Source organism: Ranitomeya imitator, chromosome 10, assembly GCF_032444005.1.
Source record: "Ranitomeya imitator isolate aRanImi1 chromosome 10, aRanImi1.pri, whole genome shotgun sequence".
Lineage (NCBI taxonomy): Eukaryota > Metazoa > Chordata > Amphibia > Anura > Dendrobatidae > Ranitomeya > Ranitomeya imitator.
Genome location: NC_091291.1, coordinates 45,706,116 through 45,724,267, shown reverse-complemented (window position 1 = coordinate 45,724,267; position 18,152 = coordinate 45,706,116). Strand labels below are relative to the sequence as shown.

At 39.5% G+C, this 18,152-nt stretch overlaps 1 protein-coding gene across 1 annotated transcript in view; it reads left to right on the top strand.

Moving 5' to 3' along the window:
- Window positions 1–18,152, top strand: part of GRIN2D (glutamate ionotropic receptor NMDA type subunit 2D) — a 593,213-nt gene that overhangs the window by 220,859 nt on the left and 354,202 nt on the right. The window contains exon 4 of the mRNA XM_069740746.1: window positions 3,844–4,055. Coding sequence (XP_069596847.1) covers window positions 3,844–4,055 — 212 coding nt within the window. The remainder of the gene's footprint in view (window positions 1–3,843; window positions 4,056–18,152) is intronic.

Here is an 18,152-nt window from a genome sequence, read left to right as displayed (position 1 = left end):
TATATCAAAAGAGGTACAGTGATTTAATATAGGATGCAAAAGATGAAATACAAAGTCACACATACCGGTAAAAATAGTATAAAATACAGAAGAGACTTACAAGTTGAGTCAGTGAGAGCTTCTGGTGCAGGGGAACGCTGCAGGAATTATGGACAAATCTGCAATACTTGTTGCTTCTCCTGGAGTCTGACCAAGACATTTGGTGGAAAAGATGTTATAAAGAGGTCTTCCAGACCCCTCAAGCCTCTTGATGCTGAGGTCAGTTGGGGACGCCAGATTAGATGCGATTGTAATCCAGTTTTAGATAATATTTACTTGGTCTGCAATATTTTAGCCAAGATAAACCACGTAGATAAACAATATGGCCACTATCCTTCAAGCATTCTATACATACCACACATGAGTATGATATATACATAATTTAGGGAGATATTTCATTCCTGGATTGTCAGCTAAAAAATCTTTTGCGATTTTACCAACACATGCAAATATGTTCACTGATCATGGATATATCAATGGGTTGCATCAAACTCAGATTTTATAGATATGGAATGGAAAATATTGCAGTTCTAATGCCATGCAGGACCTCTGAAATGGAGTTGAACTGTCAGGCTTTGGGTCACCATTCATCCCTTTTCATTGATTGTCACCTCTTTACTAATTTGGATGTATACAGTCAAAATTTGCCTCTCCAACAACTGTCAGCTACTTGTTAATTGCTCTGTACACATTCTATATGTCTGGTCTTCATTAGATAACCTGCCTCAATTACCTGTTGGCATTGGGGGAAAAGGGGGTTTCAGGCAGTGAACCAAGGCCCCCAGCCATTGAACTGTACAACTATAAATACATTTATGACAAACGTGATCATTAAGTACATGGATTTTGCTACATAAACTAGAGTTATAAAGTTGAGATGCTTTGCACATAGTTTGATCAAATTGTGTGAGCCCATCTAAACGACGAGACAATCTCTGTAAATGAGAGCAGACATACCTCTATTGGTATCAGCCAGCAAATTTAAAGAACAAATAAGACTTCTCCACATGCCTGCCATAATTTATATATGTATAGTAGCAAGAACATTGGTTAGAACTGACCATAAGGTTGAGCATAAGTATGCCCATGTGCCTTAAATAAGAGTAAGCCAATCTAGAACTTGTATATTCTATTCAGTCTAGTGTGCATATGATGTCAACTGGGAGAGGGAGTAAGCTGATTTTAGACAACTCTAGTGATAGGGTATTTTCCTTACAAATAGAAGTATTGATCTGGAATTGATGGTCAACAAGGTCAAATGGAAGGTCCCGATAAACATAAAAGATAGTCAGATGGAACTGGTGGAATGAGTGGGTTTCGAATGCATGTAGGATACCCCGGTGGCTATAAGGTCCTGGGTTGAAATTTCATCAAGTATAACATCCGTTAAGAGGTTTCATGTTCTCCTCATGTTTGTGTGGGCTTCTTTTGTGTAGATCTCTGTGCAATTTATCCCATTTACACTGAACCCAATTAATCCAGCCAGCCATTTGGTTAAGGACCTTGCTTTAGGTATTAGGACACAATCACTGATAAACAAGATAACATGTTCTGTCAAAATGTCCATATTTTTTGTACAGTATAGCCGCACTAAAGACCAGCTTTCATTTCATCAAACTTCTGTCAGGAGTTGTGACTATTGTAGTCAAAATCCACAGAGCGCCAACTGAAAGATCAAGTAGGCACAAGAGATTCGCTGATCACGTTGCTGTTGTTGTTCCCTGAAAATACAATAACAGCTCTTACACTTGGCTACGTCATCAGAGCAGACATTTTTTGCATGGTGGTTTCCATTGACACTGAGTTCAGTCAAATGCTAATAGTTGTCTATAGAGACTGCATGGCATTATTCTTACTTCATGGGCTAGTTTGTTGGTGGTTGAAACGGTCAAGCCCACTTGCCTTGAAAAAACAGCAAAAGAAAACTGAAGGTCTTTCTTTTTACTCCCAGTCAAATGTCCTTTAAGAATAGTTTTATATAACCAATTAAACTGTTTTGGTTTCTCAAATATTAAGTAAAGATGAAGGTTTTGTAGCTGAAAGGTTGTTGCCCTTTACTCCAAATATAAATGATGCCCCGTGGTCCTCATCCTATAAGTAGCAATAAACAGCAACTGCTATATCATGTGCATGCTGAACTCATGACATAATGGGATAATTGCTGAGGGTATTATGCCAAGAATAAATGTACAGTATGTGTGTTATAGAAATACATAACACGCGCATACTTCCTTTTAAAGCTTTTAACTTGGATTGTGCTAACAATAGGATGTAGATTGTTTTTTACTCGCATTGTATTGATTTAAGTAATTAAATACCGTAAAGGTTGATCATGTTATTCCGTGACGTTATTTTCTTGGAAAATAAATAGCATAGTAAAATGAGATCACTCATGTCATGAGAATTTTATAAGATAGACTACAGCTGAATATAGTTGGCGCTGGATACTCACATACAATGCGTGAACTGTAAAATGCCTTTTACTAGCAGCTTGGCCTTCGAATTTCATCAGGTATGAAAGCCCAGGTTCGACTGATGACTCTGCACCTCTTTTAAATACACCCCTTATTAAAAAAAAATGGTAGGGTATAGAGAGGTCTTCATTATTTAGTAAGAATTTATGTAATATACTTTTTAATACCTCATTTTTAGGTGTCATCCTGGAACTTGTATATTAGTTTTAAATGTTAGTGAATCTTTTGAAATTCGAATAGCAGGGCATTCTGGGGAATCCCATGCATTGCAACTAGTTCTATTAGCCCAATTTCTGAGCCTTCTGCAGTTTGTGACATGGTGCCAAACATTTCTTGGATGATCCACGTGAATCATTTTGTAGAGTACACAAATTTATGGGGAACTGTGAATGTTAGGAAATTTTGCTTAATGTTGAGGACATCCCTGATCAGTAGCTGTCAGTGGTGTCCCAAGCAGTAGTTTTAGTATGCACCCTACCTGAATCCATGAAGTTTAATCTTACAGCCACAAGATGGATGATTTTTTTCTGATTATTTCCTGGTGCAGATCTCCAATCCTCATCAATCCATAAAAAGTCTGCTTTACTTTTAAAAAATCTATACATTGTTCCCCTCTCTTAAATTGTGCTCTAGAACTATAGAACTAGGTGACAACCTGCTTCTCCTATCCTTTGTCCAACCCATGCTTAAGGTAGTAAACAAAGTCTATAGATATAACACTAAACAAGGTAATGTCACCTCTGGTAATTACAACTCCAAATGGAACTGCTTTAAATTAATTATATAAAGGGAATTTATGGAATGCATATTTGGAAAATTTAAAGGAATTTTCTACTTTCAACAAAGTGAACTTTAAATGCTTACATCAATGTAAAATATGAAATCCAGGTGGTACTCACTATCCCCTGATCCTCTTCAATGCTGCTTTAGCCTGTTGATTGGCTACAACAGTGATGTCAAGTCGACATTGTGTAGCACTACTGGAGCCAATCACTGTAGACAATTTAAGCCACTGAGCTCAGTGATTGGCTGCTATGAGGATGTACATTGCATTTTTTATGTCACTTCTGCAGTGAAAACAGAGAAAAGAGCTGCTCTTGTTAAGGGTGGACATCATCTGTATTTATTCTTTTACACGACTTCAAGCATTTGGGGTCTACCTTGTTGAAAGGTAGAAAACCCTTTAAATACAACTTCTTGGCTGTGTAGAATATATGTAAGTCACAAAACAAATTGCAATATAACGCGTTAATAAAACCAATTGTATATATTGCTTATAACATAAAAAAAAAATAACTATTATTATGTCTATATAATTTCATGGATCTAGGTTGGAATCTGGGAACATGGTGACCTGCGGATGAAGTACCCTGTGTGGTCTCGATATGGGAAATTTCTGCAGCCTGTAGATGATGACCAGCATTTGACAGTAGCAACATTAGAGGAACGGCCATTTGTAATCGTGGAAGGTGTTGATCCAGCAACAGGAACCTGCATCCGGGATTCTGTGCCATGCCGCAAGCAGCTCAACAAAACTGACAAGTACAGTATACTTTTACACCTCTATTATATATTATTTATCCACTTGAAAAGTTGATGTTGCTAAACACAAACTGTCAAGGATTCCGCCTATTATTATTGTTACAACAACTTTGTTTTGAGACTGTTATAAAGTTACATAAACCCCCAACTCACTGCCCCGTGCATCATACTTCGGTATACAGAAGTTAATACTGTAGTATTCCTAAAAGATAACCTGTCAAGGGAATCAAGCTGCCTGGACTATAGGTTGCATAAATCAGGGACAGGCTTCCTAATTGCAGATGTTTATATTATCGGAACTAAAAAGTAAAAAAAAGAAAAAAAATAACTATAAGAAGACTTAACTTAGTCAAAAATCTATAATACTGCGTGGGGATCCTCATACATATGGTCAAAATGGCGTCCTCATACCTAGGGCCAAAAGTATGATGAATAACAGATAGAAGTCATATGCAAAAGATGCAAGATAAGTATATTTAAACCAAATAAATTATGACCCTAAGGCCAGGGTTACACTTGTGAGTGTGATGCGAGAAACTCGCCCGAGTCTCTCATATCTATACCTAGCACTGCCGCCGGTACTCGGACTGGAGCATGCGGCTGCATAGAAATATATGCAGCGGCACACTCTAGTCCCGATTGCCGGTTGCAGTACCATGTATTTATGGATCAATCATGCTTTGGGGTTGTGTTGCAGCCAATTGCATGGGGAACATTTAACAGGTAGAGGAAAAAATGGATTCAATGCAATTTCAACAAATTCTTGATGCAAACATAACATATGTAAAAAAGGTGAAGTTGACAAGAAGATGGCTTCTACAAATATATATTGATCCTAAACACATCAAAATCCACAATAGACTACCTCAAAAAATGCAAGCTGAACTTCACTGAAAATCTGTGGCTAGACTTCAAAATAACAGTGCGTGCAAGTTGAGCCAGGAAACTCACAGAACTGGAAGAAGTTTCCAAGGAAGAATGGATGAAAATCCTTCAAACGAGAATTGAAATACTCCTGTCTGGCTACAAAAAAAAATTGCAAGCTGTGATACTTTCAAAAGGGCGAGCTACTAGGTGCTCTAACGATACAGGGTTCCTAAACATTTGCATTGACCCATTTTCCTTTTGGTCATTTTTAAAATATTATTGTTTCAAATATATTTTTTTGCCATTTCATCTTCAACTTGCTTAACTGTTCACAATGGCAGTAATTTTGACCAGAGGTGACCAAACTTTAACATGTCACCGTAAATAAATATATCTTGTTTCTATTATAGGGTATTAAACATATGAATTATTACTGTAATTGTTCATATAAATAATGAAGGTGTTTATAACATAGTAAAACCTTAATGACCAGTGATTCCAATTGCAAAAAAAAATCTAAGTTAGCAGGATAGAAATCGTTAATCCGTTTGCTACAAAGTGTTTTCCACCATAGTAGGTGAGGTTCTTCAGGGGAAATGGGGACCATCCAGAGCTGCAGAAGAATGATCCCCTCTGTAAGGCATTGTGTTCGTTGTGTGCGTGATTCCTCCGCGACTCTGGAAATTGTTGAATATAGCCTTGTATAGTTGTTATTTATGTAATTATACAAAAATTGGACCAACAAAGGTATAGAAGGTACTATATATACTGTATGTAGCTATATAATAATAATCTTTATATAGCGCTAACATATTCCGCAGCGCTTTACATTTTGCACACATTATCACTGTCCCCGATGGGGCTCACAATCTAAATTCCCTATCAGTATGTCTTTGGAATGTGGGAGGAAACCGGAGTGCCCGGAGGAAACCCACACAAACATGGAGAGAACATACAAACTCTTTGCAGATGTTGTCCTTGGTGGGGTTTGAACCCAGGACTCCAGCGCTGCAAGGCTGCTGTGCTAACCACTGTATAGCTATATGCATTCAATTGGTGGTTATGCTGTTCTTCTGGCATCTCAAATAATAAGAATGTCCAGAAAGGGATTTAGAATCAGAAATGCTGATTAATTTCGACCGGTTACGAAGTCCAATTGACTTCTTTGTCAGGAGAACCACATGGTTGAATTTAGCTACATATTGATATTTATATACTTACCTGAATATTAGTCCACCAAAGGTATAGTAGATACTTAATACGAGTAGCTCAATGTATTGACCTTTTACCTACCCAAAACTTACAGATAGTAATTCACACTTTTCAGAAGAGATTTTTTCTTTCGGATTCCATGTAAGAAAAAGATAACTAAACTAGAAATAAAGCTACAGTAAACCAATCATTGAACTGATTTTGTAGGGTAGCCTACAGAATACGTCATATATTCCCAGAAAATTCCTAGCCATACCCAAAAAGTAATATGCAATATTCTTATTCAAGATAAGGTTAAATTTAATCTTTAAGTCTAGAATAAAAAAATGTAACCACTTGCTGGAAATAGAAAGACAAAGGTTATTGGGTAATTACATTTTAGGACATGATTACTGTAAATTACCTCTGCATTCAGCCATTAAGTTTACATGCTGTTCACTTTTGTTAAAATTACTGCAGGTTATGCTCATTTGATTATTTTGACATTAGAAATTGAAATGTACTTATATATTGGCGAAGCTTTATGAAAAGCACCATAATTAAAAGACAATAAAGTGGTTGTTAATTTTATTAGCAGTCCGGTAGGATCACATTTTAAAAAGTATAATTTTTTCTTAGCATAAGGTAAACTATAAATTAATAATTAATGGTCTTATTTCTTGATAAAAAAAACTCTGTATTTTGTTTTCTTGCCTTGAGGAGCAAATGGCAAAGCAATACTACAACAAGTTATCCACTTAAACATTTTAAAAATATTGGTAAATTTAAGCTACTAATGTAGAATGAAAACAGCGGAGTCCTCTTTTATTATTATATAGAAATATATTTGCGCGTGAATTCCTTCCCAAGAGGGAGATGAGACAAAAATACAGAACTACAAGGAGAAATAAAGAGAAATAGAGAGACACCAAGGGGGCATCTATTGTGCCAATTTCATAACTGCGATACTGGGTCAATAATTAAGGGCTCAATTGGAGTCTGAACGCTTCATAGACGACATCATATTTATATGGACACGGGTTTCTGAATCATTATTAGAATTTTTAAGTGAGATTAATATAAATTAATCTTTCAAAATATTAACTTCAACTACCAGTGTTGAAGCACTCGATTTTCCTGATCTGAATACATTTATAGAAGAAGGAATTATACATTCTAGTGCTTTCAATAAACCCACTGATTCCAATTGTTATATCTCTTTTGCCATTTAATCAGCTGGTTAACTAACGTCCCAAAAAGTCAATTTATGCAAGCCTACCGCAATTGTTCTAAACCTTACAATTTTGACCACGAAGCTGAGACACAAACACATTTTTAAGTAAAGGGCATGAAAACCACCTTCTCATGAAAGCTAGAAAGTCAGTAGAGGAGAACTCCAGGACAAATCTCCTCTACGGAAACAAAGGTAGAAATAAAAACTCTAAGGAATCTGTGGGTATGCCTATTATCACCCAATACAATTCTATTGCCCAAATACTGAAAAGAATTGTAAAATTACATTGGGATATATTAAATGACGATAAAGCTATAGGGGAAGAACTGCCTACATTCCCCAAGTTTGTATAAAAAAGCTTGAAACTTGAGGAACATTATTGCTCCATCAATCCAGGAAAACCACATCAAAAGACTTTCTTCATTTCTTCCGAGTAATTTGGCAGGCTTTTTTCCTTGCCAAAAATGTAAAATTTGCCAAATGTTACACATTAAAAAATAAACTGCAATTAATAAAGAAGGTACACAATATAAAATTTGTGATTTTATTACTTGTACCACCTCAGGGGTTAGCTATACCCTCAAATGTCCCTTCAATTAATTATACGTTGGGTGCCTTAAACACCTTGGGAATGTAAGGGTTAATGAACACCTACTGAATATCAAGAAGAGATTTGAGGGTCACCCCTTGTCCAAGCATTTTTTAGAACATCATGGAGGTTTGTTACAAGGTATAGTAATAACGGGCATAGAAACTGTCCACAATCAATGGAGGAAAGGAGACTATATAAAACAGATGTCACAGGTTGAGAGCCGATGGATATTTCAATTGGACTCCTTGAAACCAAAAGTGTTAAATAGCGAGGTTGAACTATTTGAATTTTACTAACCCACACCTTATAGGCATCAATGAAAGGATTTAAAACAGCCATGCCATGAGCAGGACCATCCCTGATGAAGGAAACAGCTAGATTTCCAAAACAGGTAGGAACTTCTTGGTCCTCTCAGCGCCTCTTACAGTCCAATGTCACGTGAGTTCCATGTGACTACCTATGTCACATGGTTCCTGTTACCAACTGGACTCCGGTAGTACGTAGGATCTCATTGCAATACCTGCATGCCCGCCTCTTATCAGAAGAGTCGCACAGAGCGTCTTTCATTGGCATGGACAGCGCTCCAATTCTATCTGCCTATCAACTGTCCTTGCATATCCACACAACATTATGGAAGATATTCATCACTAGCCTTCAGACCAGAGACCAGTGACACAGCCGACTACGGGAAAGGTAATGTCTCTTTAACATTGAAGATAGCATGGACATCAGGGAAAACTGTGACTATCACAACTGTTTACAGATTCTATTTATTCATTAAGATCTTTTGAATCCAACAGATGGTGTATCTTTGGCTACGTTCACACTAGCGTTCGGCTAGTGTGCGACGCGCTAGCGTCGGGCGACGCAGCGGCGACGCACGCGTCATGCGCCCCTATGTTTAACATGGGGGTTGCATGCGTTTTTCCTTGTTGCGTTTTCCGACACGTGCGTCTTTTTTGACGCTAGCGTCGGACCAAGAAAACGCAACAAGTTGCATTTTTCTTGCGTCCGATTTTCGTAAAAAAACGACGCACGCGTCGAAAACGCAGCGTTTTTGCGTGTGTTTGCACGCGTTTTTCGGTGCGTTGTGCGTCGCGTCGCCGACGCAGCGGCGCACAACGCTAGTGTGAACGTAGCCTTAAACAACTGCATTAGTCTTGTATCACTCGACTGTGAATGTCTACCTGTACCCTACCTGAGATTTCACCATCAGACACGAATAGACATCCAGGCTATTTACTACCATTGGGTTCAGACTCCAATTGAGCCCTTAATCATTGACCCAGTACTTCAGGTATAATCTGTGCAAATCTATTGTCTCACAAACTAAAATCATTTTAAAGAGGTAAATAAAATAAAGTAATTTGGTGTTGAGTTCCCGACAATGCACAAGGGGATTCTCGAGCCACCTCCGCTGCGGTCTCCCATTCTTCATCAGCCGCAGTGGAGCCTGCTCAGCAAAGACATCAGTCCCAGCGTCTGGCTCAGGCACATACTGTGCGCTTGCTTACTGCTGGTCTTCCAGGCTCAACCATTGTAACCAGCACTGTTCTGCGGAGAGCAGATGCCCCTGGGACTAAGTCCTGCTTTTCCACCACTGAGCATGCCCAGGGGATGACCTCTCATTGGAGGTCGGGGGTCACATGCTCAGATCCTGAAGTGGTTCCTATTGGACCATTAGGAAGGTCCTGGAGAGCTCTATATAAAAGGTTTGCATGGACGCACGGCCATGCGCTAGTATCAACCTATGTTTATGAGCTTAGCTACCTTGTGGTCTGTGTCTGCATGTGTTAAGGGTCGGCTGTATAGCCACTAGAATTTCGGCAACTCCGGAAAGGAGTTTGTGTATGTGAATTTAGGGCTGGCGTATAGCCACTAGAATTCCAGCACCTCCGGAGAGGAGTTGTTTGTGTGCTATGCTGACCGTATGACCACTGTATGCTACCTGCTCTGTTAGTTAGCTGTGATCCTCTGTGAGGTTAACAAGGCACAGCGTTATCCTAATCCTGGTGACTCTGTGAAGCAACAGAGCTCGCTCCTGTATAGACCGGGTGACTGAACCCATGTCTATTCAGGCATTGTACTGCCATATAGTGCCGCCATATACTAGCAGGAGGTTCCACTCCTGCACGGTGGACCCCTGGCTGCGAACGCACCTATATTATCTCAATATTTACTCAGTGCGTTCCGCCAACCCTAATACTTGGTTGCATAAGTTTGAACACCGTGTCATAATTAGGGATGTGATCGTGTTCAGAATTAGCTAATCAAATTTAAACCCATGTTAATTAGCAGACAAGAAAAAATAAGGGAAAATTCTGCACTCTCCAAACTGTATAAAATATTTTTCTTTCATTACAAAAAGTGCGTATCTGTGGGAGAGATCGACACAGGGTGTCTAATATATTTCAACACACTTCCGAGGGCCAGAGGAAGCACTATTGAACCTTGTAACAGCCACTATGAAATCCTCAGGATTCAGCACAGGCTGCTGCGCAGAACTGCATTGGTCCTTCTGCAGTGTTCAGACTGCTGCAGCCTGTAATTGGTTGTAGCAGTCAGGTGACTAAAAGAGTGCGTCTTCAGAGAAACGGGTGATGATGAGCCCTTTTAGTCTTTTGACCACTTCACCTAGTCCCAAGCTGCAGCTGTAATGAGCCCAACCAAACAAAGCAGACACAGCTTACGCTGGATCCTTAGGGGTGTTAGAAGGGGTAAAGCCTGAACCTGCAGCACACATTAATTGCTTTAATTATAAGCTCTGTCTCCACTTTCTCTTTGTTAATTTTCCGCAGCTCCTTTGTTTTCATTTCTGCTGGAGGGGTCTTTTCCATGGCAGGATCATTAAACACTGAAAACATTAAAAATGCAGTACTTACAATTTATGGAAGGAGTCTTACATGTACACAGACTTCAATGGCTAAGGCGGAGAATGATTTAAGCAGCAATATCACTTGTAATGTATACTGGCAAACAAAGCACATTCATAAATGTAAACTGTAAAAATTCTGCCATCATTTGTTTAGTTGCTGGTGGTATTTGCTTACATTTTGTAGGTAACGTAGAAAGACAAATGCATTCGGCAAATTTGTCTCATTCACGCCATAACATTTCAACGTTGACATTTTCCGGCATTCTTATTATTGAATTTGGCAAACAGCGCAAACTGACTACTGACGTCTGACACTGTCCCACTAATCCAGATAGTCCAATGCCACAGCACATAACTATTGCAGTAGAGCGCCAAATAATTAAGGTACCGTCACATTTAGCGACGCTGCAGCAATATAGACAACGATACCGATCGCTGCAGCGTCGCTGTTTAGATCGTTGTGTGGTCGCTGGAGAGCTGTCCCACAGACAGCTCTCCAGCGACCAACGATGCTGAAGTCCCCGGGTAACCATGGTAAACATCGGGTTGCTAAGCGCAGGGCCGTGCTTAGTAACCAGATGTTTACCCTGGTTACCATTGTAAAAGTTAAAAAAACAAACAGTACATACTTACATTCCGGTATCTGTCACGTCCCCCGGCGTCAGCTTCCCTGCACTGTGTCAGCGCCGACTGGCTGTAAAGCAGAGCACAGCGGTGACATCACCGCTGTGCTCTGCTTTACGGCTGGCCGGCGCTGACACAGTCAGTGCGGGAAGCTGACGCCGGGGGACGTGACTGACACCGGAATGTGAGTATGTGCTGTTTTTTTTTTTTTTTTTAACTTTTACAATGGTAACATGGGTAAACATCGGGTTTCTAAGCACGGCCCTGCGCTTAGTAACCCGATATTTACCCTGGTTACCAGTGAACACATCGCTGGATCGGCATCACACACGCCGATCCAGCAATGACAGCGGGTGATCAGCGACCAAAAAAAAGGTCCTGATCATACCCAGCGACCAACGATCTCCCAGCAGGGGCCTGATCGTTGGTCGCTGTCACGCATAACAATTTTTTTAACGATATCGTTGCTACGTCACAAAAAGCAATGATATCGTTAACGAAATCGTTATGTGTGAAGGTACCTTTAGTCTTGGCTTTGGGAGTTAATGGGTTTATTGTGGTAGTTAAGGGGTTTAGTAACATACTTAACCTCATCACCCCAAGTTTGTTTTCACCTTTCTGATCAGGTCAATTTATTTCATCTCTGACCAGTGTCATTTAATGAGGTACTAACTCTGGCATGCGTCAACATATCACAGTGATTCTGAGAATGTTTTTTCAAGACATGTTGTACTTCGTGTTAACGGTACATTATTTATGAAAGTATCAAAAATTTTACAAAAAATTTACTTTTTCCCACAAAAATGTTGCTTCAGCCCCAAATATTTCATTTACACAAGGGTATAAGGATAAAATGGACCATGCCATATATTGTGTAATTTACCATGAGTATGCCACTACCCGATATGTGGTAGAAAGCTACTGATTATGAGCACGACTGGGCTTGGAAAGGAAGGAGCACAATTCAATTTTAGGAGCGCAAAATTGGCTGGACTAGATAACGGATGCCATATCCGGTTTGCAGAGTCCATGATGTGCCTAGTCAGTAGAATCCCTCACATGTGACCCTATTTATAAAACTACACCCTTGAAGGAATTTACCTAAAAATCTCTTCTCCTCCCTGAAAAGAAGTGTCATCAGTCACCTTGGATTCAGAGGCTCAGCTATTCCCTGTGTGTTGCACACTGTGCAGGTTTCATAATGATAGTGCACCTTCTCTCTAGCTGAGATAAGCAGTAACAAGTCATCAACAGAGCGCACTGTCAATGCACTTGAAATACAAACACCTTGCTTGCAGAGACCAGCATCATCAACAAAATTGATGTCACTTGTGGGAACAGTGCTGATCTCTGCATGCCAGAAATGTTGACAATGCACACTGACAGTGCGCTCTATTGCCAACTTTTCCTGTTGATCTGAGAGGCAAATGAGCACACTGTCATTGTGCAACTCACACAGTGAATTTTTAATTCCAGTATATTAAACACAGTTTAGATTATGGCCTTAAATAGATAAGAATTTAGGATGAAAATTTGGACCACTCCTTTCAAGGAGAAAAAAAGAGTAACATTTGAAACTCTGGGCATCTAGTGCAATAAAGAAATCAATGTCTAATAGTCTATTGTAGAGAAGGGGTCACTGCCAGGACTTGGGGCATATGTTTTTTCCCCTCCTATTTATTGTTAGGTGTCGAGTTCCTGCCTCTGCACAGGGGGAATCTCAAAGTATCTCCACTGCAGTCTCCCATTCTTCTCCAGCCACAGTGGAGTCTGCTCAGCAGAGACATCAGTCCCAGCTTCTAGCTCAGGCTGATACTGGATGACTGGTTACTGCTGCCCTTCCAGGCTTTGTTCTTGTAGCCAGCAAGGTTCAGCAGCGAGCAGGTATTTCTGGGACTAAGTCCTGCTTTTCCCTCTCTGAGCATGCCCACGGGATGACCTCCCATTGGAGGTTGGGGGTCACATGCTCAGGTCCTGTTATGGCTCCTATTGGACCATCTGGAAGGTCTTGTAGCACTGCTGCTATAAAAGGTTCGCATGGCCACTCGGTCATGCACTAGTGTACACTTGTAAACGTGTGTGTGTTCACATGTGAATGTTGCTCATTAATTGTACCCTCCCTTGTGTATGACTGGTCACGTAAGGTGGATGATTGCTATCTAGCGCCCAACTTGCTATTAGCACGTGACACACCAAACAGCATCAAATTGCTGTGACCACCAGTGCGGCGCCGTGCGCTTTCACAGCACTTTCCTTGCCCAAGCCTGGGTGGTTAGTGGGGTCTGCGAGAGCGGCACTGCAAGCACTGCCGTGCATTTAAATTATTATTTCAGTTACACTGACACCCCAGTTGCGGTGTCGAGTGCAAGACGTCTAGTTGTACTCTAATCCCGAGTCTCGGCATAGAGTTCTGTGACTCCTTGCTTGCGCTCTTTGTGCGGTACCGCGGCCCTGTGACGTAACAGGGTTCACTTTCCGTGTGTGTATACTTATGAGTACCGCCATATAGTCCATCATTACTTAGCAGCAGGTTCCATCTCTGCACGGTGGACCCCGGGCTGCAAACGCACCTTACTCTATCTTTCTAATTATTTGGTGCGTTCCGCTAGCCCTAACATTTATCCTATAGAATAAACATAAAAATTCATGTTTCATCTATAAAAAATAAATACATTTTTACCCAAAAAGGAGATATTGGGGGATTATTATGTAACTCTAGTGGGAGATCAACCTTTAATAACATATCAGTGGATTCTTTGATATAAATTTTGGACTACATGAATGACTCTCTTTCATTAGAAGACAGCATCTGATGCAAATATTCAATTCCCCATTGCTGACCTACCAATGTTGGCATTCCTTGAATATAGGTAGGAGAAGAGGTTATTATTACACACTAATATATTTGTTTTACATTGAGAAAGTGTATATTTTTTTCAAACAAAACTTAAAGCAAATCATTATCTTGCAGCTCTCATCCCTGATTGGTCATAAATTCTTTTCACGAACATTCCATTCTAACGGTATGGTCACACTGAATTTTTTTAGGAGTTTTTTGGAGTAGAAACTTAGGGAAAGTCTTCAAACCTTTCTTAAAAACTCTTCAAGAACTTGAAAGTCCCTATTCATCATTTAAGGGTTTTATTAAGTCACATTTCTCTTTTTGTATTGTGGCATCAGTGGCCCTTTTTGGCTATGAATTAATCAATTAATGGCATATGTGATTTATGAATTTGGCCAAAATATTCCAAAATATTAAATAACCTACAATACATATTTACATAGTGTACTGTTGTAATTTCCAGAAGTAACTCAAGAATTGACAAGACAACACAAAAACAGATACCATAAGTCTTCCCAATGTGACCTATTTTGATCACAAGTACTAAATGTCTTAGTCTCATTATATAATGTAAAATAAAGTTAAAAAAAAGTTTTTTTTTGTCTTGAACTGTTTTTGTGACTTTTGCTGCCAAAAATTGCCATTTCTTACCAGAAGATGCAAAAATTGAGCCAAATGTATGCATACTTGAAAATACACCAGGACAGGACTGAAGTGAAATTGCATGACATTTTTGGACTTTTAAAAAGTCACAATTTATGAATCAGGCAAAAGCGTCTGGAATTGCTAGACTCTGCCCTCAAAACGGAAAACAACAACAAAAAAATAGGCGATTACAAATAAAATAGACTTAAGCGCAAATAGAATAATGAAATGAGTACAAACAAAAAAAGCACAAAACATACAAAGCTAGACAAAAAAGGCACAAAGACAATGATGAATCAGGTCCTCAGTGTGCACAAACCGTAATATGTCCAGAAATTAAACCAATTCTTATGCTCTGTAGATGGCCATCTGTTATGATGGTGTACAAACTCATTTGGTTAATTAGGCAACACAGCAAAAACTGACCCTGCTGGTTCCTGTATAAACTAGAAATGTTGACCCCACTGTCCCTAGTGGTTACTACGTGAGTTGAGATAGCCCCAACCACAGACTAGGCATTGTCAATCTGGACCTACACTGCCTGAAAGGCCGTTGAGCGCTTCATATTCCTCCTAAAAAATTGAAGGGCAGAGCAGAGTGAAAATGACAGGGAAAGTGTGCTGAGATAGAAAAAGATCTCAAAGTGAGTAAAACAATCCACAAAATACAAAATAATGGATTAAGTACTTGCTGTTAGAAAGTATACTGCCTACTTTCTAAAAAGAAACAGAAGATAGGTGCAGGGTGAAGAACATTAGCAGCAAAGAGATAAACCTTAGCTGATCTTTCACTGACTGGTTTAAACTACATCAGTATCGCTGGACATCCAAATGAGACTATCATCAACAGGAAATACCAGCAGGGGAAAATATATAAAGGTGCATCCAAAAGGTGATAGGACAGACAAATGAAAACACCCTAAATTACCCTAAAAAGACTGACACAAGGACAACAGAAACTAAGTACCCAGAGAATAAGTATATCTCTTGTGGCTCAGTGGACAGAGGAGCTGACCACAAGTCACAGGCTCAAGAAATTGAACCCAGGCATATGACACCAGTCACTCTTTTCGAGAGGATGGCTCTTTTACATCTTTTCTACCAGTCAAATCTTCCTTCTCTGACTTCCTATCAAACTTTGTTCCTGCCAAAACAAATCGCTTTTATGCTCTAAACTGAAGGCCCACCTCTTGTTATGCATATATGAAGCTTGGCAGCCATGAGAGCAGGAACAGAAAGACATTGATCTTCGCAATACTTCTTGCAAGAATTACCATTATCCCTGCTCTAAGAGTTGGATTACATGGATTACAGGAAGTGGCAATGGAATAATTTAGACAGGAGGGAAACGTCTAGGTGCAATACATATATTTTTAATAAAGTGATTTAAACTTTCCTTAATTATCAAATTACCTATCAGTTGAGATAAAGTTTTAAGAAAATACAGTGACCATTTAAGTTTTATAGCCATGGCTATCATCTTTTTTGTATCAATCCTACTCTAAAGTGGAGCAATTTTGGTTAAAGATGTATTTGAGAATTGTTCATGTAAAACTCAAATAAAGTGACCCTCCATAAGATAGGCAATTATTTTATAGGGTGTGTAGGACTTTAGATCGGTAATTTGCATATTAGTTTATTAATTCAGAATATTTTTGCTCAACCTTTTGTCACCATATTGAATGGATGTACTGTAGAATGAATGACCACTATACTACGTGACCTTGAAAACTGTCTGGTCAAATTCCTTTAACTGTAAGGTTAAATTAGCCTTCTGGAGCCATTTATTCACAAAATCAGAATTATATACCAATTAGCTCAGCGTTCATAGTGGCACTTGTGCAAGACTGAGGGTGCCGGCAAGATTAACATTACTTTGTGTCTTTTCCGGTCCGTGGCTATGTTTCTATCTTTTCAATGGACAAAGAAAAATCTGCCCTTCCTGATAAGGTTTAATTACTGGTACTGCTGTAATATAAATTCCCATAAATTCTCACCTGTAGTCTCAGCATATGCTGAAAAATAATTACAATGAATATAAAAATAGAATCCAAGGAAGACTCTTCTTTTTTTTCCCAACTCATTCAGATTGCACCAGCCAGGAGGTCGAAAATTGTCACCAGAATTAAAGTAAAGGGATAATAAGTAATTTGTATCTCAGATTTTGAGATAACCTGTTTTTAATTAATGTTAATATTTTTGTACAGTGTGATTCAGAAAGAATGGTGCAAAATTATAACCTCTGTATTCATAGCCAAGATGTAACACAAAATTATTAAAGTGAAGGTACACAATATCTATTCAAGTTTGATCCATAGACTACAAATGTTCAAAGTGATTTCTATTTGTGACACGACAGATATCTAAGCAATAGTTCACTTCTGGCCACAAGCCAACATGGCCTCAGATATGAACTCCACTGTTTCATCGATGCATTGTTTTTGCTCTTCAGATCCTGCGGAAGGCAGAATCACTGAGTGCTTGATGTAGCCGTACAAAAGAGATCATGGAGTGTTAGATCTGGCAATGATGGAAGCCAGAAAAACAAAGCAGAATTGTTGTTTCTGTCGGTCCGGTTGATCCAACATTTTGGTTAAGTTTCATTGAGGTATCGGTGAACATCTAAATGAAAATATTGAATTGCACCATTTTGCTGATAGCACCTTTGGCAGATCTTCATTTATCTTTGACACAAGCCATTGCATTAACATGTTCAGGTGGCCAGTGCCTCTGCAAAACAAAAGGACTGTAGACTTTGTGCTTTCTCATTGCACAGAACACCTTTACTTTGGGCGAGTTGTTGTGAATTCTGTGATCAAGCTCCCTCCTGTGGTCACGAGTGGTACTGCGGCTTCTGAGTTTCCTTCCTCAGGTGATGAGGTTAAGTCGTTAGGTGCTGCTCTATTTAACTCCACCTAGTGCTTTGATCCTGGCCTCCAGTCAATGTTCTAGTATTGGTGTTGCTTCCTCCTGGATCGTTCCTGTGGCCTGTCTGCTCAGCATAAGCTAAGTTCTGCTTGTGTTACTTTTGTTGCTATATTTTCTGTCCAGCTGGCTTTTTTGGTTTTGCTTGCTTGCTGGAAGCTCTGAGACGCAGAGGGAGCACCTCCGTACCGTTAGTCGGTGCGGAGGGTCTTTTTGCCCCTCTGCGTGGTTGTTTGTAGGTTTTTGTGTTGACCGCAAAGCTATATTTCCTATCCTCGGTCTATTCAGTAAGTCGGGCCTCAC